The sequence below is a fragment of the Bidens hawaiensis genome, unplaced genomic scaffold (assembly GCF_021521415.1).
Source record: "Bidens hawaiensis isolate Kalapana, Puna unplaced genomic scaffold, B.hawaiensis_p1.1 tig00013580_1, whole genome shotgun sequence".
NCBI classification, from domain to species: Eukaryota; Viridiplantae; Streptophyta; class Magnoliopsida; order Asterales; family Asteraceae; genus Bidens; species Bidens hawaiensis.
Window position 1 is genome coordinate 48,709 of NW_027504997.1, and position 23,007 is coordinate 71,715.

General features: G+C 34.7%; 1 protein-coding gene and 3 pseudogenes across 2 annotated transcripts; 2 read left to right on the plus strand and 2 right to left on the minus strand.

The window, feature by feature from the left end:
* Positions 1-363: 363 nt before the first annotated feature.
* On the minus strand, positions 364-5,146 carry LOC143609767 (WAT1-related protein At5g40240-like; annotated as a pseudogene).
* A 4,552-nt stretch (positions 5,147-9,698) lies between these two features.
* On the plus strand, positions 9,699-11,148 carry LOC143609771 (F-box/kelch-repeat protein At5g15710 pseudogene; annotated as a pseudogene).
* A 64-nt stretch (positions 11,149-11,212) lies between these two features.
* LOC143609768 (calcium/calmodulin-regulated receptor-like kinase 2 pseudogene) lies at positions 11,213-12,817 on the minus strand (annotated as a pseudogene). Its single transcript, XR_013149476.1, has 3 exons — positions 12,812-12,817; positions 12,577-12,780; positions 11,213-11,521 (listed from the first exon to the last, which is right to left on the minus strand). The product of XR_013149476.1 is annotated as a calcium/calmodulin-regulated receptor-like kinase 2 pseudogene (transcript).
* Positions 12,818-16,358: 3,541 nt separating this feature from the next.
* On the plus strand, positions 16,359-19,672 carry LOC143609770 (transcription factor BIM2-like). Its single transcript, XM_077084432.1, has 7 exons — positions 16,359-16,458; positions 16,540-16,627; positions 17,626-17,695; positions 17,777-17,872; positions 18,901-19,235; positions 19,320-19,434; positions 19,537-19,672. Exons 1-7 carry the CDS (start codon positions 16,359-16,361, stop codon positions 19,639-19,641), a joined length of 909 nt encoding a protein of 302 aa, XP_076940547.1. The 3' UTR covers positions 19,642-19,672.
* Positions 19,673-23,007: the final 3,335 nt, after the last annotated feature.

Below are 23,007 nucleotides of genomic sequence, written 5' to 3' on the forward strand. Positions count from 1 at the left end.
GAGAGAAATGAAGAAATGAGCAAGCACAAAAGAAGAAGATGGGTGTGTATATATAGGGTAAGTTGAATGGGTCTTTCATAAAGGGTGTTTCATGAAAATGGGTTGGTTATAGACCCAAGAAAACACAAACTACAAATGGGTCCTTCAAGTCTCCATTTTGGTAGTTTTAGTCCCTGGAGTCCGTTTTGAGCGTTTTCGGGGAATTTTAAGAACCGAAAAGGGTGTTTTTTTTTATCCAACAACTATAAAACAAATATTTAACATACAATTCATCATTTTGATAATATCGAAAGGTTCGGGATACAAAACGGGTCGGGTTTACATTAAGAATACAAGTATAAAATAACCCTAAATTGACAAATGTCACAGGAAAGGAGATAAAGCTATACATTGTATCGTTCCAAAGAGGCAGTAGAAAAAGACTACGGTGAACTGATCTGGGAACTCTTTAGTCGTCACGGACTAGATGCATAAATCAAGAATTTAAAAAGCTAGTCTAGGGTAGTGTAAATGTGTAATATGGGGAGATCTTACATGCAAAACTTTCCATATGAAACCGAATATATTTGACAGAAAAATGATAAGACCTCCAAATATCCAGTTAGACGATTTTGATGAAAGAAGTTGATCGGATGAATCACGAGTCACAAAAATTTCAGGGCTTTGATAGAGCGTGAACACCGTCGCTCCAGATATTGCTATTACGGTACCCATTAATTTTGCAATAGTGCTTGAACTTGTGATGTCAATTCTCTCCATCCTAAAACACATAATTAAAGGTCAAGCATGAAAATGCGAATCGAATGTAGTTTGATCAAATTAACACTATGGATTCATTAAGCACTACCTAAAAATGATTGCGAGCATGAATGTTATCGCAGGACTCAAGTTCCAGATGGCTCTAGACAACGTCGGAGAGCCATAGTAAATACCTGCAAACATGAGTACCTCGCAAAGGCAAAGCCTACAAACAACAAATAGACGTAAAGTTTGTTAAAGTGAACTCAGTATTCACGTGCGATTCATTGGTAAATGGTAAATAAAATAGTATTGCAATATAGGGTCAAGTTATTCTACAAAGGAAAGGAAGACAAAAATGAGAATGATGAGAAGGATTTGTAGGCACACAAAAAATACCCCTAAAAAAACCATAACTCAAAATTTAATAAAAAAACGAAAAAAGTAAAAACACAAAAATGTTTCCACCGTCTTTCCCGTTCTAAAAAAAAACAGTGTTTAGTGAAAAGCATCATTATGTCTTGTTGTATATCATTGTGTTTTGTATTTATTTTCGTCATTAGTTATGTCTTTTTTCCTTGGCATTGTGTCCTTTTTTCTTGATATTGTGTTATATTACTCAACATTGTGTTATATTTGTTCGGTATTGTGTTATATTTTGCGATATATCGTGTCTTTTTTTAGTTATAATTATGTCTTTTGTTCATTTTCGTCATTGTGTCTTTGATCTCGGCATTGTGTCTTTTCATCTTTTTTTTCCTTTTGAATAGGAATGATGGGGGAAACATTTTAGTTTTTTAAATTTTTTTGTTTTTTATTTATATTTTGCGTTATGACTTTTTTATTATTTTGTTTTAATATATTTTTAATGGGTTTTTTGTGTGACCATAAATCCTTCTCAGTTCTCACACTTCTCATTTTTGTCTCCCTTTGTATTTTAACTTTACCCTTGCAATATATATTTTAAGAAACAAGTTACACACACACACCATTGATTATAAGTGTGTGTTTAAACTAGTTATAACAGTGTGTCTAAATTGTCCAGTTATTAGAATGCGTCTTAATTGGTTACATGGCATGCTAAAACATTACAACGGCCCATAAAAATGCGATTACAATGTGATATGAAGCCAGTCCAAAAGTTAACCGACTCCCAAATCAGCTAAACAGAAAAAACTGGGTATAGACAATAGTTTACGTTTAGGCTATTAGCCTATAAACCATCAGACATAACAAGTTCCACTTTTTGATTAGAATTCAAAACGATCTTTTGAGATTTTTTTTGTTATATAAGTGTCGGTTTTTTAGTACTCGTTGTTTTAACATATGGAACAATGAGATCAAATGCTTACCCTAAGAGGCCAAGGATGAAGAATCTGGCTATTATATGGAAAGTGAGCTGTCACACCCTCAAAATCCACTAACGGAGTTTTACCGTTAGAGGGTGTGAACTAACAGGATCGGAATCATCAGTTATAATCAAACCATAAAATAAAGTTTCAAAACCATGAAAAACGTTTACGAGTAATTAAATGCGGAAGCGTAAAAACCTTTAATCAAAAGTTGCGTCACGCAGGACGACTTAAAACCAAAGATAATCGTTAAAAATAAGTTTGCAGGACAAAAGCGTTTTCAATCAATGCATGTTCCTAAACCGCGCGCCCGCCTCGGCTACCTGAGAATAACATACTAAAAGTGTCAACACAAGGTTGGTGAGTTCACAAGTTATATAAAATAAATCGTTTAGCGTTTGCGTTCAGCGTTTTATGTTAAGCGTATTGCGTAACCACGTTACGGCGTTTTGCGTTAAGCGTTTTGCGTAACCACGTTACGGCGTTTTGCGTTAAGCGTTTTGCGTTACCAGATAGTGTTATGTCAAATTATATATCGATAGGTAGCTAATCTATACAACAAGTATTACTAAGTGTTCGACACCGAAGCTGACTCGTTTAGTAAGTGCCTTGTCACCAGGTCCTCCAGACCATGGTACGTGTTAGCCAAAATTACACCCGCTCGACCTCCAGTCGAGTTTAGCGTTGGGTGGGGTTTGTCAAACCCAGTAGTACTACTCAACAGTGACTCTCTATTCCAAATATTAACCGGTTCGATGTGTAGGACTTCAAATGTTTCGTTTGCCACTTAGCCTTTACAAGTGATATATAATTTACTGACAAAATCTTAAATGCGTTTATCGGAGTATGTTATCTCCCCCAAGTGAAAAGCGTTTAAAACAGTTTAAAAGGGGTAAGTGAAACTCACTGTTTGCGAAGAATTTCCCAAAATAAATCACCAAGATGCGCGTCACCGAAAAACTCTCTCTAACGTTCTAAAACAACAAAGAGATTTTTCTAAGTGTCGGAATATTATCGAGTCTCTAGACCCGGCACATAATACCTATGCACATAACATGTTTCGTGTTTCGTTCGTGAATCGTGTGTGTCTTTAACAAGTGTTTTTGTGACACATCACATGTGTAAGCAATCATATCCGTGTCATGTATTCATAATGTACATTACTAGCAATTTTTCCCGTAAGGGCATTTTGGTCAACAAATAACAATTTACTAGCCATTATTCCCCATAAGGGCAATTTGGCCAAATCATGGCAATCACTTAGCAATTATTCCCCGCAAGGGTATTTTGGTCAAAACATAGCAATTATATAACAAGTATCATGTTTCATGCATTTTTACACAACTCAGCAGCTAGTTTCACCGAGACAGAAATCCTACTAGAAAGATTGTACTATTTCACCGATCATAGCATCTCAATTAATTTACCAAAAATCATCACAGAAGCACATATGTCTTAGGTTTCCAGAACATATTTTATTACATTTTTATTCCTCATAGTTTTCTCACAATCATCAAATCATTATAGCAAACTCATAACAGTCAGATTCATGCACAACAGAATGTTATTTGCAATTCCCGTTAAACGAAAAATCCAATAAATGCAAGACCACTTGGTTTTGGTTCCTAACTCAATGAGTCAACTTCCAGAAGTGGAACCAACCCAATTGGTCTCGTAGTTCATGAGATATAACATTTACAACATAACCTAACAGCAGGTCTAACAGCTCAGCTTTGCACAACGTTTTTGTAAAATCATAAAAGTTAACTTCTACTTGTCCAAAAATTACAAACTTATACTTTATAGAAACTAGACTCAACCTAGTTTACTACAGTACCCACAATCTCAACCAACTTTCACGTTTACACTTCGTTACAGTCACTTAAACATCGTATACACATTCTGTCCAGAATCTGTTTGCATCCAAACTCAACATAATAACAATCTATGAACTATCATGCATCCATATAACCCTCTAGACCCATAAACACCATCCATGCACATCAATTTCACATTACATACAAGATTAGGGTTTGTGTTTGAACTCAAATCAAAGACACAACAATCACAATACAACAAGATTCAATCTAGTTAACAAATCATCATCCAAATAACAACAATCATGTTAGCTATGTACATACTCAAAATCGGCAGCCTCGGGTTTGTTATTAACCCAACAAACATCAAAATCAATCAACAAGAATGTAAAGGATGATCAATTATACCTTCCTAGCACCTAGTTCTTGGATTAAACACTTGATTTCTTGATGTATGTGTGTGTGGAAGTCGACGGCAGCAAGGAGCAAAGGGGAGGGGGGGGGGGGGGGCGATCGGGTTGGGATTAATAATAATAATAGTTAGGGTTTTATTTTTAAGGTTATATTTATAGACACACAAGTTACACTCAAGTCCCTCTACTTTCAAGTGTTGTTTTTCTAACTTAACTAACTTAGTTCTTGTTTCTTGTTTAGCATTACACACAATATAATCAAGTAACACATATGTTAACACATAATTATCACATAATTATTATGTTGACGTTTTTCGTTTATTCCTCAATCGTTTGCTTCAACTTGTTTGTGTTTCGGTGCAAATCCCGAAAGACTACACATGTAGTAAGTGTTAAGCGTCATTTAAACCCTAGTTTAAATGTAATGAAGTGTGCGTTAAAGATTTTATGATCTTAAGTTTGAATTGACGGAGTTGAGTTAACGGAGTTAACCTGAAATTGACGATTGTCACATGAGCCGAGGACGATCAATGTTTCTATACAAGTTCAAAATATTATGTTACTTATAACCGGTTTATATTATTTTCCTCGGATAATAAAAGAAACAAATATATAACATAAACCTGCGCATATGAAGAACAAAAAATGGAAGAAGAATCGATGTTCCAAGAGCGTTATGGTAAACAACATAGACAATGCTAGCTAAACCATCGTTCATAGCAGCTTTCACTATTATCAGCCCGATCATATCCAAACATGTCATTAGCATAACAAAAAACGGCAACACCTCATTCTTGCGTGACCATGTCTCGTCACTTCTTGCCATATCTATCTTCACCGTGGTCACAATAGTAGACAAATGAACTCGAACAGCGACTCCAATGTATAAATAGAATTTGGGTCATATTATTTGTCTATTAACGTGATTCATGAATTTCGTTTCGATTCCTAGGAAGAAGTTATATTATTTTTCTATCAACATGATTCATGATTACATGTTAAACAAAAGCCATATGGGTTCCTTAAGTGTTATTTATGTGCTTAGTCATGTATATGAATATTAAAAACTTATGTTTTGAAGTTAAAAGAATGAGCCTTTTGTAACTATTAGGGTTACCAAATATGATATGCTATATGTTATATTGCTTTAAAATCAATGTAGTTTGGTCTATACTGGCATACATCCACAGTGACAACTAGATACCTTTATTAGTGATAAAACATTGTAAGTAGTAGATCTTCCTTTTCTTAGGGATGGCAATGGGTCGGGTATAGGTATTCCCAAACCTATTCTCGATTATGAAAGCCCATTCCAAACCTGTCGGGTTTTCGGGTTTCCCATCGGGTTTCGGGTTTTGTCAAAATACCCGTTGGGTATACCCGGCCCAAAACTCATTGGGTTTATATCAGGTTTTGAAAAAAAATATAATTAATCGATTACAAATAATGATTGCTATAAAAATAAAAATTTTCATATAATTGTCATAAACAAGTTTCAGCAAATAATGTTTAGACTATACTATTTATAAATATAGAAAAGTTATGTCGAGTATATAGAGTGTAAAATCGGGTAAATGGGTCAGTGTTATTAGGTAATCGGGTCAGGTAATCTGGTATATTACAAGTTCAAAGCCCGTCCCAAACCCACGAAAAATTTCAAAGCTAATCCCAAACCGTAATGGGTCAAGCATTACCTGTCCCAATTATATCGGTTTTGAGTTTTACCGCCATCCCTACCTCTTCTCTTTTCCTCATGGATGATCTAAAGTCTAAACCAACTCTTGACCCCACCTATATGAAAAGTATAAGCCTCTTTTTAGAGCTCTTGATTAACTCTTCTCTCTTATATCCTACATACTCATATTATACACTTGAACATGTTTATGCTTAACTAGCTACAATTAATCCACGAGATGTGGTGAGGGCGTGGCTGGAAATCAATTGGTATCGGTTTAGTTCATTACATAGTAAACAATATGTGTAACTTATCTAGTTAACATTCCAAAAATACCATAAATAAAACCTTGTTTTTTCAAAATAATTTAGTTAAATAAATAACAAAATAAGTTCGGTTCATTCATTATAGTTGCTGATACACGCCAATAAAACTATGTCAACATAGATAAATATATTTTTCGAAATGCTCCATTTCACTAAAACCAATTATTATTCTTTGGAAAGTAATTGTTATTAAGTTATTTCACAATCCAAGTTAACTATTAAACTTTGTGAAGAATTTAACTACATTATTTAAACTTATACTGAAATTGCCAAATAGACAAAGATGTAAAAAATCCAAATAAAAAGTGACAAACATTTGGTGACAAACACATACGTATTTGATTGTATATAGCTTAATTATATAGTTCGGGTAACTACCCAGCACGATCATCATATATTTTGAACTTAAAAAGTAGGTGTGTGTATGAAAACCGATCGAATAACTAAAAACACAAATTACTTAACCAAACGTAAACCAATGCATGTTACCTTTGATATTTTGTTGCACATTTGGTGCATATGTAGGTAGAGGTGCACCAATCGGGTTTTTCTAATACCTGGTTTCGGGTATGGAATCGGATCGGGTATGACAGGGTATTGACAATACCCGGGTCGGGGTCGGGTCCGGATATTGTCTCTAAAAACCATACCCTATGCACCGGGTTCGGGTCGGGTCTAGAACCGGGTATTTGAATACCCTATTTCCGAGTATTGAAAAAGTCAAAAACCCTATATTCGTGTTTTTTTCCCATGTATTTTTGGGTATAGATTGGGTTTTTAAAGGACTGCACTTTTTAGGGGTATTTCTCAGGTAATTTCGGGTATAGATCAGGTATCTGAAATACCAAAATTCGGTTTTCGGGTATTACCGGGTACAAATCGGGTTCGGTTCCGAATAAAGGTTTTGATACTGAAATGCATACCCTATGCGTAGAGCTGTAAATGAACCGAACGAACACGAACAAGGCTTTGTTCATGTTCGTTCGTTAAGAAAATAATGTTCACGAACACTTACCGAACGAGATTTTATGTTCGTGTTCGTTCATTAAGGAAATTAATGTGTTCACGAACGGTTCACGAACACAAACGAACGCATATAAAATCGGCAGAGCCTAGAGATTGAGACCGATGTGTTCATCAATGTGAATAATGAAAGCCTGTAAACGAATCGAATGAACATGTTCGTGTTCGTTCATTTAACTTTAAAAGAACACGGACACTTAATCGAACAAATATTTATGTTCATGTTCGTTTATTTAAAAAATGACATTTGTGTTCGTTTGTTTAAAATCTAAACGAACATAATTGAACAAAAATAAACGAACATACATGAACAAATGTAAATGAACACAAACAAACATAAACGAACTTAAATGAACACAAATTAACAAATATAAAACCTTTGAGCAGATAACCTATCTAGATAATATTTAATTATTTTATATTAATAAATAAACGAACAGAAATAAACAGACATAAACAAACATAAACGAACGTCCATGAACATAAATGAACGAACGGAATATGTGTTCATGTTCGTTCGTTTAATTCGAACACAAATATTTTGTTCATGTTCGTTCGTTTATTAAATAAAGGAACATAAACGAACTTCCCGCCGAACGGTTCACGAATAGTTCCCGAACGTTCGGTTCATTTACAGGCCTACAGCTATGTGTAGCCTACGGGTAGGGTCGGGTATTAAAAACCCAAGTATAAAAAACCAGTTCCGGATTTTTTTTGTTTCATGTTTTAGGTTCCGTTTTCCCGTTTTCACCTCTATATGTAGCCATTCAGGACCTAACTCGTGCCTCTTAATATATTGGGCCTCCCGTTTGATCTATTGTTCTAATCTTAGCAAGCCCAATAGTAAAAATCTAGAACTCATTTTTATTCCTGTCTAAAATAAATGTTAATAAAAATGGGAATATCAAAATCATATTTATGTGTTTTTACTTTTTATTAATATATTAATACAGTAGGATAGAGCCTGTGTGATATACTGTGGTTAAAAAACAATAAAAAAATTTTAATTTAGTAACATACATGATAACAAACCTAATATATTCATAAGATATTAATAATGATAAACAAAATTTTACAATTCATAAATCTCTAAAAGCTTCTTTGAATAGAACATTGGATGTTGACTTAAATGTTTAATGATTTTCTAGTATTAATTATAAGTGAATTAACAATATATCATTTATAAGTCAAGAAATTCAACACAATAACTACTTAGGTGAAGTCGGTAAGCATCTTAGTTTGAAACATGAAGTTTTGGGTTCGAGACTTGTGTCACACAATAATTTATTTTCCAAAATTTTACAAAGTAGAGAAAAATAAAAATAGAACATGAATGTTAAAAATATAACAGTATAAGTTGTAACTTATTTGATTAATTTAATTTCATTAGGAATCTTCAATATATGTATATGATTATTGAGTCATTTGAAGATATTATAGGCATGATTGCAAATTGTTTCAAATTGTATGACAGTGCTTTTCATCAAGCATAAGACAACACTATTTAACCTTACTTTCCCTTTGATTAATGATTAGGTGCACTAATTCTCTCATAATAAGACAAGATTAACAAAAATAAATGCACATAGTAATCAATCACAGTACCATCTTTTGATAAACAAAAGGGTAGCTTTTTATAAAGAATAATCATCTCAACATATAATGCTTTCCATAAATTAAAGTTATAATTCTTTAAAATAATTATATATATATATATATATATATATAAAGACAATGTACATTATTAAAAAAAGGGACCTATAGTTTTTTTTTAACGGCTCTTAATCTACTCCTAAATTCAAAGCTACCTATACATAAATTTTGCAGGATATAATTCTTCGGCCCTAAGGATCTATAGTATTTGCAAAGTTCTCACGGCACAATCAAATGATCATGTTTAATGGAATTAATTAACAGAACTACAATAACTAAATAATGAACTTACCGCTTTTTTAACAGCTAATCTACTTCTAAATTCACCTAACATGTCTATTATAGAATTTGAACTCTCAACCTTTAAAAGATATCGTTACATACATAGCGGCAACTTTTGAATTTAAATTAGATGTAGGGACATGAAACATGACTAATGTACTAATCATGTATTAAATATTACATATCACATTATTATTTTATCCAAAAGGAATCAGAATGAGAAGCACCCAACACCAAATGATTTCTATTCACAAATCATCATCATCATTTTATTCATCCTTAAAACCTTGATTCTTGTTTGGGTCATGAATTTCATATGTAATATGTCCTATCAAATCAACCCTTCAACCAAAAATCAATCCTAAGGTAATTTATATCTCAAAGCATTAATCTTGTTGCTTATATCTCTTAATTTGTATAGTGTTTTTTTTTTTTTTTTTTTTTTTTGGTATAGGTTTGTATAGATTTGGGATTTTGGGTATTGATTAATGTTTCAAGATTCATTGATTTAACACTAGTTTTCAAATTAGGCTTCTTGAAAGTTGAAACCTTTGTAATTAAGGTTCTTGGAAGATGGTGGTTGGGATTGGAATAGGTGAGCCATCTAATTGTTGGTCAAGAGATTTAATGACCCAATTGGTTAGGATGGGTGAGGAGTGGTCAAGAAACCCGAGCCCGATAGGTCGAGGGGTCGGGGTCGGGTCAAGAAACACGAGCCCGTCTAAACAAAAGGCGATCAAGACAAAACCGAGGGGTTTAGATGAAGAAACCATGGCTACATTTGCTAAAACACCTCATTACCATGATGTTCAAATGGAAGACAACATATGGGCTATATTACCCGAAGATTTACTAAACGAGATACTAGCGTGGGTCCCACCTTTCATGATCTTTCGGCTCCGTTCCGTTTGTAAAAGATGGAATTGGATCTTGTTAGATAACGCGTTTCTGAAGTTTCATTCGCAAGTCCCGTCACACGGCCCTTGTCTTCTTGCATTTTGGAAAAACTCACAATCTCAAACGCCACAATGTTCGGTTTTTAGTTTACCGTTAAAACAATGGTATAGAATCCCGTTCACATTCCTACCTCACTGGGCTATTTGGTTAGTCGGGTCATCTGGCGGGTTAGTTTGTTTTTCGGGTCTTGACGGATCAACTTTCAAAATACTAATTTGCAACCCACTCACACAAACATGCAGAATACTACCAGCTATGCATTACAATCAACACCGGCAGTTGACTATGGTCGTTGACCGAAAGCAAAAGTCTTTCAAGATTAACGCTGCAAACGATCTTTACGGTGACCAGTCGTTGCCAATCGAAGTATACGATTCAAAGGTTAATAAATGGAACATACACCAAAAGATACCAGCAGTCAATCTTTGCTCATCAAAGATGGCATTTTGTGACCCAAGATTGTATCTTGAAACACTTTCGCCACTCGGGTTAATGATGTACGGGCTTGACACGGGGTTATGGGAACACGTGCCAGCGAAATTCCCACGATCTTTATTAGACGGGTATTTGATTTCGGGTACGGAAAAGCGGTTATTTCTGGTTGGTAGAGTTGGGGTTTACAGTACTCTTCAAAGTATGAAAATTTGGGAGTTGGATCATGTGAAAATGATGTGGGTTGAAATTACAAGAATGCCCCCGAGATTCTTTAGAGCTCTTTTAAGGTTATCTGCAGAACGATTCGAGTGTTTCGGACAGAACAATTTGATTCTTTTTACATCTTGGAATCAAGGGAAGGGTTTGCTTTATGATGTTGATAAAAAGGTGTGGTGTTGGATTGTCGGTTGTGTACTTGAGTTGTATACGAGTCAGGTTTGTTTTTATGAGCCAAGATTCGATGCTTCAATCTACTAAACTTTAAACATGTAACATGTTTTTTCAAGTTTCAAAAACCTAGTACAACAGCATGTCAAATGTATCAAAAGGTTATTTGTGAGGTTTCGTTTATGCTGGACATACGGTTTAACTGATTCTGTTGCATCTCTATGATCCCTGAGAATTCTAGGCCTCCGAAAGACACGTTGCTACGGGTTTCTGATCTCATGATATGTTTATGTCTCAGCCTTTTTATAATCTGGGAAACCTCGTTGATGTTGGGTCGTTTTTTGGGTGTTTTGTGCAAGCATCTGTGAGCTAAACGAGCCAAGCTTCTAACTTCTTCAAGATCACAGTTTCCCGCCAGTTTCTTGTCAAGGATTTCATCTGCACCATCTGAACTCATGGCTGCCTGACAATAGCAGATATTTATCAAGTTCTTAACCAACCAAGATTCTTGAAAGTTACACAGAATTGCAAATTACAAGGTTTTATAATTGATAATGAATGCTATAGATTGGAAAACATTGCGTTGAATTGGTGCAAAATGTTTGACCAGTTTTGATTTTGACCATTAAAGTCAAACAGTGGAACGAATACATGAAAAAATATAAAAGAATGCTCTTTTGTTACATGTAGTCCAATATATTCAGATGATAGAAGGCCCATTTTTCACATTGTTTTAAATAAATGCATGAATCATGATGCTTCACTAAATACCTTTCAGTAGTAACAAGGTAATTGGTAGACATGTAAACGAACCGAACGTTCAATGAAACATTCGTGAGCCGTTCGACTTGAAATTTGTTTATGTTCGTTTATTTGATAAACGAACGAACTTGAATAAAAGTTTTTGTTCATGGAGTTAAACGGCGATCATGAGCACATGCTCTATTCGTTCGTTTATGTTTGTGAGTGAATGCTCGTTTATGTTTGTTCGCCTAAATCTATCCATGTCCATTCGTTCGTTTATGTTTGTTCACCTAAATCTGTCCATGTCCATTCGTTTATGTCCGCTATTTCTGGTTTGTATAAGCTTGTTCGTTTGTATATTCATTTAAATTTCTTAGGCCTGTTATCATTTTGTCTAATTTAAAGAATTTAAAATATCTCTCATTAGTCTAGTTTTATGTCCGTTTATGTTCCTTCACTTATGTTTGGTTGTGTCTGCTCGCTTATGTTTGTAAACTGTTCAATCATACTATTATAGGACAAACATAAACGAATGTAAACGAACACAAACACTTTCACTTTCTTAACGATCCAATGTGAACAAGAAAACCCCTGTTCATTTAATTCTTCATGTTCGATTGTTTGTTCGGTTAAAATTATATGAACGAACACGAACATGCCATGCTTGTGTTTGTTCGGTTTGCTTACAAGCCTAATAACTGGTCTTTTGGATATAAACAATGCTAGCAGTTTTATAAAATGATCATTAATGGGCAAAAATGAGTATAAACTTACTAGATTGACATATTCCATGAGGTTTTGATTTGGATGAATGGCTGCAATGAGTTCAAAGAGTATAATCCCAAAACTGTAGATGTCACTCTTTTTGGTAAACTTGTTTGTAGACACATACACAGGATCTATGTACCCGTATGTACCTTTAACGCATGATTTCTTATCATCAAAAACCTCTTCTTTGGACAGTCCAAAGTCAGCAACCTATTTCATCACCAATTTGTTAAAAAAAAACATTCATTCATGATTCATACAAGAATATTAACGTATTATGAGTGAGATTTTAGATCTTGCCTTTGCTGTCATTAAGTGATCTAGCAGTATATTAGCCGACTTCAAATCTCGATGTATGACAGGTGGCACTGCCTGTTTGAACAATTAGTATAAATATAAACCTTTTACGTATATTAAAAACGATAAGAAAACGAACATATTTACCCCGTCATGAAGATATTCTATCCCGTGTGATATGTCAAGAGCAATTTGAACCCTTTCTTCCCAATTCAAAGTCGGTTTCTCCTCATCTAACAAAAGTTTATCACAATAAAGAAAAGATTATTGACTATGAAAAGCTCAAAAACTAATCAACCAACTTACTGTATAAAAAGCTTGCTAAACTTCCGCTCTTCATGTATTCGTATACCAACAGTCGTTGCCTTTTGTCTACACAATATCCAACTAGATTCACCAAGTTTCTATGATGCAATCTTCCTAAAAGTGATACCTGCAAAAAGAAATTTATAATTTTAAGACAATGGTTAAAAAGTTTCTGATAATTAAGACAACGGGTTATAATTATATTTTATAAACATTACCTCAGTTTGAAACTCTTTTTCGCCTTGTTTAGAATCAGAAGCAAGAGCTTTCACAGCAACGATATCACCACCTGGCATCACCGCTCTATAAACAGGACCAAAAGACCCCTGTCCCAATACAGTCGTAAAGCTTTTCGTGGCATTTTGAACGCCCCTGAAACGTACATTTCAGTTATATCAAAATCCAAACTCTCTATTAAACAAACGACAAAACCGTCAAAACACATACTTGTACGAGTATTTCACTAATCCAGATGTTGGTGACTTGTTACACAATGCAGCAATCGGTGAAGCTTTTGCAGGGTAAGTTGACTGTTTGACTTCACTCAAGATAATACTTGTTTCTGCAAAACTATTGTTGTGTGTGGGTAGTGTCGGTGAGGGGTATTTATGTCTTTTGTACCACCATATGCAAAAGAACACAAGTGTTGCTATGAGTAAGCCAACAGCCAGACCCACAGAGACTCCAATGATCACTAAATCAACTTTGTGAACCATGTTTTTGCTCTCTTTTTACTATCAGTAAGAGCATCTTGTAACCAACTTCTAGATTAAATTTTCTGCATCATTAAACAGTAACCAAACACAAACCTAAATTGACAGCATAGCGCGATGAATTAAAGATTTAAAGACTCAAAACCTATGCAATCGATATCACCGATATATCGGTGATACCATAGTAATCAAAAGCAGAGCGCCTCTGCGCCTAGGTAATATATGGTCATAATATTCGTCCCGATATTATCGGCGATATTGACCGATATTCCCGATATCATTGTTTTAAGTCTTAATTCTCAAATTTTAGTATTCTATGTTAGTGTTTTTAAGTCTTAACAAGTCCTTACTTGCTACAATTGTTAGTGATTCACAAGTTGCAAAAGGTTAATTTGTTAACGGTAGGAGACTATATTGAATTGTTAGTGTTAATTGCCATATATATAAAATTATAAATTCTACATGATATTAAAATTACCGACTAAGCAAATAATCTGGAAATATATCAGATATCGGTCAAGTACCGATATCTGAGATACCGGTTATCTCACTGAGATATCGGTAAGTTTAGTATCATGAAAAATTCATATATATTGAAATTTAACACAAATAATTCAGTATACTCTACTACCATTACCAAATTAACCTTTTGCAACTTGCAAAACACCAAAAATCGTAGCAAGTAGGAAATGATTTAAGACTTGGGGGTGTTTGGGATTCCTTATTTTACCTCCTTATAACGTTTCATTAAGTTAATAAGTTACAACATTGTAACTTATGAAATTTTTTCTCTCACACACCTTATTACTTTTCAAAAAGTTAATACGTTATAAGTTGGTGAAAATAAGCAATCCCAAACACCCCCTTAATACACTAACATTGATCACTGAAAAATGATAACTAAACTTAAAACACTGATATCAGGAATATCGGTGATAAATCGGTCAAATATCAGTCAACATCGCCAATATTATCGGTACCGATATTCTAACCGATATTTTACCAAGGGACCGATGATGGTGATATATCATCAACGGCATAGATTACCAATATCCCACCGCGATAACTGATATCCGATATTTTTCCGCATTGACTACACTCATTGGGGCATTTCATCAAACAGTTGGAGGGCATCTTTTATCCGAGCGTATAAATCTTTAATTCCATACATCTTAGTTCAATCTTTATGGTTTATTCATGTTAAACATGCATATAAACAAGAATTGGTGCCGGAAAAATAACAAACCTATTGATGATGATACAAGAAGACGATAAAGTGGTCAAATGGTGAAGTGGGTTAGTGCCATTTGCTCATATACTGACATTGCCGGATTGGATGTGAAGATTTATGCGTTGGGTTTCTCATCATTTTGTATTATTCAATCAAACAAGGTTGAATTTGCCACTGCCGCTCATCAAAACTTATATTATTATTATTATTATTATTATTATTATTATTATTATTATTATTATTATTATTATTATTATTATACTTGGTGACGAAAGTTTGTTGCATTAGTTGGGTTTCAGTTATATAAAATGATTCGCGGTTAACCGATCTTCACTTGAGAAAAAGCTCAATTGGTTCGGATTCAATACGAGCCGAGCTCAAGCCAAGTAAAAGACATTATTATTCGGTCTATTTGGTTTTTTCTTTTTTCAAAGTTCTATCATCAGTGATGATTTGAGACTAGGCAAGTGGATAACAATCACTAGTAGCTCGAAGTATTCGTTAGTCTGTAAAAATACCCGGGCCACGTAACGGTGTAAACGTAACACCACTGCGTATGTTATCTTCTGCCATGACCAACAAACTAAAAGTTAGGGGTTCAAACGAGTCAAGCTTAATTGAACCCGAGCCTAAAAATAAGCTCGTTTAATAAACAAGTCCGAACTTCACTTATCGAGTTCGAGCAAGCTTGCAAGCCTAAATGAACCTGCCATTTATATAAGTATTTAAAGTATATATTTAATAATTATTAATTAATTTATATAATGTTACGAAAAAGTAGATAAACATAACTAAACAACATATATTAGTTCATACATACAATTATAATAGAAAAAATATATAAAAATAATTATATTTTTTTTATAATTGTAAAAAAAGTAATTAATAAATAGTAAACGAGCCGAGCTCGAGCTTGAAAATCTATTCACGAACTGAGCTCGAAACAAGCAAAGTTCGAGCTCAAGCTCTATGTAATTTAAACGAGCCAATCTCGGCTGGTTTGCACCCATAAACTTTCATTTCAAAAATATCGAGGTAGCTATAGCTAGGGCTTTTCAGTACTAACCCGTACACTTGTACTCCTTCATCGGAATTTAAACCACCACCACACTCCTCCGCCGTACCACCTCCATCTTAGTAAGTACGTTATCGCACCATCTGTATCCGTAATTGCGGCGTCATTTAGCTTATTATTATTATTATTATTATTATGAATGAATTTTATGCAGGAATTGAAGGTGATGGTGAGGTCAGTGAAGAGTCATCATCATCACCTTGAAGAAGAAGAGGAGGATGAAGATGATTTCATTTCCAGAGCTACTGACGCTTCTTCACATAAAGGTTTTTTTTTTTTTAAATTTTAGTAATAATAATAATAATAATAATAATAATTGCGAAATTGAAGTTTTGAATTGAATGTAGATGGGAGGAAGAGCGGACAGAAGGCAAGTTCTCATCGGTTGAAGCATTCGGAAACCGAGCAGCGGAGAAGAAGCAAAATAAATGAGAGGTGTTTATTTATGCTCGTTTATTTTTGAATGTTAGGTTATAATTGTTAGGATGGATTTTTGAAGGCTTCAGGCCGGTTTTGTGGTTGTAAATGTTTTGCTTCGACCGAGCAGCAGAGAAGAAGCAAAATAAATAAGAGGTGTTTATTTATGCTCGTTTATTTTTGAAAGTTAGGTTATAATTGTTAGGATTTGGGAGGGCTTTGGGCCGGTTTTGTGGTTGTTATTGTTTTAATTAGGGCGTGTGCTTATGTTTATTGGTCTTAAAGTTACTAAACATAGTTAGTCTTTATATAAACTACACTATGTAATTGTAATTTGTGGTTCTGATTATTATGAAATAACCTAGTTGCAGGCTTGCAGCTCGTGGTTGTAGGTCCCCTGGCACCGAACCTTGTTAAAATTCTTGTGTTGTTTGTGTTTTCTGTTTTTACATGTGATATTCATGTGAGTGAGTGTGTTAGTTATTTTCGCTGTGTGCCACTCTGTTCTTAACAAAAATGTTGTGTTTGAATTAGGATTATAGAGAATTGGTTAGGTTACAATTGTTAGGATTTATGAAGGCTTCGGGCCGGTTTTGTGGTTGTTATTGTTTTAACCTGGGCTCGTATTTATGTTTCTTGGTCCCTAAGTTACTTAACATAATTAGTCTTTATATATAATTGTTATTTGTGGTTGGTTGTAGGTGCTCTGTTGGGACCAAACCATGTTAAAGTTCTTGTCTCGTTTATATTTTCAGTTTCTGCGTGATATTCGTGTGAGTGAGTGTGTTAGTTATTTCTGCTGAGTGCCACTCTGTTCTTAACAAAAATGTGTTGTTTGAATTAGGATTATAGAGAATTGGTTAGTTTTCTGCTTATTGAGACAGCTGATATGATCATATAGTGAGGCAAATATGAGTTTTGATCACAGTTTTTGTGTGTTTTAATGTTGAATTCTGGGACACACTTATGTGAACTTTGTTGTTATGGATGAAGTTAATAAGCTTGAAATTGTGCAGGTTTCAGATTCTGAGGGATCTTATTCCTGAAAATGATCAGAAAAGAGACAGAGCTTCATTCTTGTTGGAGGTCTGTATCATTGTATGCAACTTTGTTTTTGTAGATTTTTTATGCTTGCATATGACTTTGGGAGTGTTTTTGTGAATGTAGGTGATACAATATATCCAGTTTTTACAAGAAAAATTGCAGGTGTATGAAGGAACATATCAAGGTTGGAGTCCAGAGCTCAGTAAATTGATGCCATGGGTAAATAACATAATCTTTATATCTGCGTTTTTTGTTACTATATTGTCCCTACATAGGGGTCTGGTTCATAGCTCATCAATCTAAGCAAAAGACAAATAGGAAAAAATCAGTGCAAAATAAAAGAAAACAATGAATAGAGATCGCCTGTTAACGCAGTTTTAGAAGAGTATTTACAACATGAGGGCTGTATTTCTCACGAGCTCTGGAATTTTACTAGCAGACTTTGTATTGACATAGTTAGAATCTGCTTATTGTCTTCACTCTTCACTATGACTCGTAGGGTAAAATAGGATGTTGCTTAATTAGTTTATGTCACAAAATACCATCTGGTTGGTTTGACTCGATATATCTTCTAAGTTCTAACTTCTAAGTTTGGTGAGGCATGGTTGCTCACTGATAAAAGTACTGGTTATAACTTAAGTAATCTAAGTTAGGCTGCTGGCCGGCTGCTTGCCAATTGTTCTCACAAAAGAATTATTACTAGTAGTGGTCTGTGGTCGTATTAGGCAGGTGTCTTGTCATTGCGGCAGTGATGTGGCGGTGGTGTATACAAATGTGTGGCGCTAACCCATTTGTGAACTCCTTTTCAGTTAACAAGTTTTCTAATAGTCGGCTGTTTTGATCCGTTGACTAACTTGAGTAGACCCAAATTGACCCGCGGTGACCCATATGAACTCATATGCATTTTATTTTTTGCTTGAAGAATGGTTATGATTGCCATCTATAGTTATCAACTTTAGCAGTCAAAGTTTATTACCTTACAACTCTAAAACAAAAGAACGAGTTTAGGTATAAGTGTATAACCAAAAGAACCTTATGTGATCATGAAGCATGTGTACGTTTATAAAAACATGATTACATTAAACAAGTCATGTGCTGTTGTACTAGATGCTAATGGGATTAGCTTCCACTCATTGAGTGGATTTAGCCTTTGCCTCATGTCAAATTTATTGATTTTGTATTGAAAGCGAGGGACTCTTATTGTGCCCGTGGCATGATATTAATCTATAGTTTTTGTTTCCAAACAGAGAGGAACTGATACCTTTGCAGATCAATCACAGCCCATAAAAAACGGGTCTGTTGACGAGGATAATATTGTTTTCACCCACGCCATGCTTACAGATCCAAACAATTTGGTAGAACCTGACATGAGCGGCCCCGATGCCTTCAAAACAACTGATCATGCTGGCGTGTCATTACAACAGAACGCATATGAACCCGAGCCTATACACACTCCTCAGGGTTCTTTCCCGGACATTGACCTGTTGACTTCACAATCCAGTCAACAAACTTGGAATGGTGTTCAAAACGGTACTCCAAGTGTTCTAGAAGAATCTAGCATCTCAAATGCTTATTCAAAAGGGTGAGCATCTGCTTTATTTATTTATTATTTAATTTTATATTAATTTTTGTTTGATCTGTTTGAGATTAATTGGTGTTTCTACAGGCTGTTGAATAATCTAACGCATGCGTTAGGTTCTTGTGGAGTTGATTTATCACAAGCCAGTATTTCTGTACAATTGGATATCAAGAAAGCAACTTCAACGTCATTCGGGATCATGGTAAATAATATGATTCCATAACTTGTATCATGATCCATAAGGAGTATTATTTAGGAGTTAGAAATACACTTTATGCGCGTTGATTAACATATCGGTTTTCAGGATCATGGATATTCATATGAGGCAATGACCCAGTGTGGGGCTAGAACTGGAGATGATGTTGGCATTCAAGAACATAAGAGGCTCAGAACTGAAGACAACCAGTAATTACTCGTTATTGTACATGTTTATCCGAAGGCGTTACAGATTGCTTTTACTTTATTAATTTTAATATTAATATTCAGTCATAGGCTTCAATTGCGAATCAGAGAAGCCGCTCTTCTTGAATCCGGTCATATTGTTTTGAGACTAAATCATCAAAAGGATAGAAAACCTAATTGGTAACGCTAGCACGCCTAATTACATTGTCTGTGTTTGGGCTTTTGTCTTTGGCTTGTGCTTCTTAGGGGTAGAGGTGCACAAACCGGGTATTCTTAGGAACCGGAACCAGGTATAGTCAACAAATGTCAAAATCGGGTCCGGGTAGGAACCGGTTCCGGGTATAGTTGGGTATTTGACCGGTTCCGTCGGGTTTTTTTCGGGTTTCGGGTAGGGTACAGCTGGGTTTTGACCGGGTATTGGTGGAACCGGTTCCACCGGTTCCGGGTCGGTTCCAGTTTCAGAGGGAAACCCAAGACCCAGTCCATACCCGCGGGTAGGGTAGGATCGGGTCCGGTTCCGGGTAGGAACCGCCGGGTCGGGTCTGGACCCGGTTTTTTTGTGCACCTCTACTTAGGGGTGTTCACGGTCTGATTTTGATAATATAAACACTTCTCAAGTTCTCAACTGCTGGCGGATTTTGATAATATATCTTAAACACTTCTCAAGTTTTCAGCTGCTGTCATCCCGCCACCGCCACTACCTCTAGGGGCACAAACGAGCCGACCCGAGCTCGACTAGGCTCGAGCTCGGCTCGTTTACTATATGTCAACTATTTTTTATATGATTATAATTATTTTTATATATTCTTTTCTATTATAATTTTATGTATAAAATAATATATATTATTGAGTTATTTTTATTTATTTTTTCATAACATTGTAGATATTAATTAATAATTATAAATATATATTTTAAAAAATTATATAAATAGCAGGCTCGTTTAGGCTCGCGAGCCAACTTGAGCTCGATAAGTGAAGCTTAGGCTCGGGCTCGTTTATTAAATGAGCTTACTTTTAGGCTCGAGCTCGGGCTCGATTAAGCTTGGCTCGATCGAGCTTTTTAACAAGCCGATCTTAAGTAGCTCGGCTCATCCATTGACCGCCAGTGCCAATGCCTAAAAAGCTCGGCTTGTTAACAGTGTTCATTGACTGGGAGGTAGTTAGGGGTACAAATGAGCTGTTATCTTGACCGCCAGTGCCACCGCCCGTGACCACTGTTCCCGATGGTCATGCTGCAGTTGCCACCCAGCCGCCCCCCACGCCCATCCACTACCAGGGTGACTTTACATATGAAGAATAATCTGAAAACATAAATGTAAATAAAGTAATCAAGTATAGGGATGATGTATTAATAAAACTACAAGAAACTAAAGAAAACTATTCAAGAGTTGCACAATATGACAATTACCCCATCCGCGCCGGGGTGATAAAGCCCGGGCGGTAAAGGGTGGGGCTTCAACACGTTAACGGGGCTTCAAGAGGAGAAAAAAGATTAATTTTGCTTTAATAAGAAAATGATAGGCTTTGAATTTGGTAAAAGCTTTTAAACCATGGCGGCGCTATGTCAAAGAGATGCGTTAATTAAAGCCTCACTAGGCGCTTATTTGACAGTGACGTGCCATTTTAACCTTAAGGTTTAACGTCCTTTCACAACAACCAGTTTCAATAATATGCATATGGTTCAAAATAGACCAATCGAGCATGTGTTTGGTATCTATACCACATGATTTCAATATTTATTATTGTGTTTTGTGTTTATATTCGTTATTGATTGTGTTTTTTTTCTTGACATTGTGTCTTTTTTCCTTGATATTGTGTTATATTATGTTCAGCATTGCGTTATATTTTGTGATCCATTGTGTCTTTTTTTAGCTATAATTGTGTCTTTTGTTCATTTTCATCATTGTGACTTTGATCTCATCATTGTGTCTTTCGTTTTTTTTTAACGAGAATGACGAAGGAAACATTTTAGTTTTTTAAATTTTTTCGTTTTTTATTTATATTTTGAGTTATGATTTTTTTATTATTTTTTTCGCATTTATTTTTAAGGGGTTTTTTGTGTGCTTACAAGTCCTTCTTACATTTCTAATTTTTGTCGCCCTTTGTATTTTAACTTTTCCATCCACCAATTTACCAAAGTTGTTATGAAAACACACATTTTGATGCATCAAATCAGTTTATTCTATATATTCTGTATGTAAAAATAAAGAATGCTACAAAAATATATAATAATATAATTATCACTTTATTAAAATAGTTTATCAAATGCAGTGTAATTGAAATTTAGCAAGCCTATACCATCTATGATATCTTGTTTCCTAATTAAATGAGGTTTGTCTGCACAATTTTCCATTTACTTGTTTTCCAAGTTAAGTTACATGCTTTAGTGACTATAATAATAATATTATTGAATTCTTTTAATTCATACATCCAAGGAATATCATATTTTAAAGTTTATGTTGAATAAAAGACCCAAAAAGGTCCTTTCTTGGATCATTCAACACCTTGGGATTTCTTGGATCAAACTTTCATGAATAAATGTGTACATTAATCAATAATAATACATGATACATATTTCATAATTTCAAAGTTATCCTCTCCCTAATATATGGATCAAACATGTTATTTTTGGTTTAGGTGTATACATACAAAAAAATGTGTTTGAATTTATTCATTTTCTATACTTGTGTTTAATAACTATACAAGATTTAAAGTAAAACTTAACATTACTACATTGTTATGCTTGTTTGAATGCTCTCATAATCGGGCCAACCGCCTACGCAACCGCCTTTGTTTGGGCCGGCTGGTTAGAATGAGAGTAAGACCGGACTCATGGTTCATAATTGAACCGGATTTTCAAATTTTTTTTCTTTGGTTATTCAGAATAAAGTAAAACTTAACATGACTACATTATTATGCTTGTTTTAATGTCCTCATAATCGGACCAACCGCCTACACAACTGCTTTTGTTTGGGCCGGCCGGTTACAATGAGAGCAAGGACGGATTCATGATTCATAGTTGAACAGGATTTTCAAAATTGATTTTTTTTTCTTTTAAATTTTATTAGGTTATTCATTTACTATTTCGGGTTCGATATCTTGTGTATTACATCCTCCAGAATAAAGTAAAACTTAACATTACTACATTGTTATGCTTGCTTTAACATTCTCATAATCGGTTCTCATAATTGAACCAGCCGGCTACACAATAGCTTTTGTTTGGGCCAGCCGGTTACAATGAGCAAGGCCGAATTCATTGTTCATGGTTGAATACTTGAATCGAATTTTCAAAATTATTTTTTTTTCTAACTAAAATTTATTAGGTTATTCTTTTACTATTTCGGGCTCGGTACCATAAAAATAAAGTAGTTTT

Bases quoted from the DNA above. Each gene is read 5' to 3' on its own strand.
- LOC143609770 (XM_077084432.1), top strand. From the start codon at position 16,359: ATGGTGAGGTCAGTGAAGAGTCATCATCATCACCTTGAAGAAGAAGAG. The intron at 16,628-17,625 runs GTGTTTATTTAT...GAAATTGTGCAG, and splicing joins AGAAGCAAAATAAATGAGAG to GTTTCAGATTCTGAGGGATC. The intron at 19,435-19,536 runs GTAAATAATATG...ATCGGTTTTCAG, and splicing joins CAACGTCATTCGGGATCATG to GATCATGGATATTCATATGA.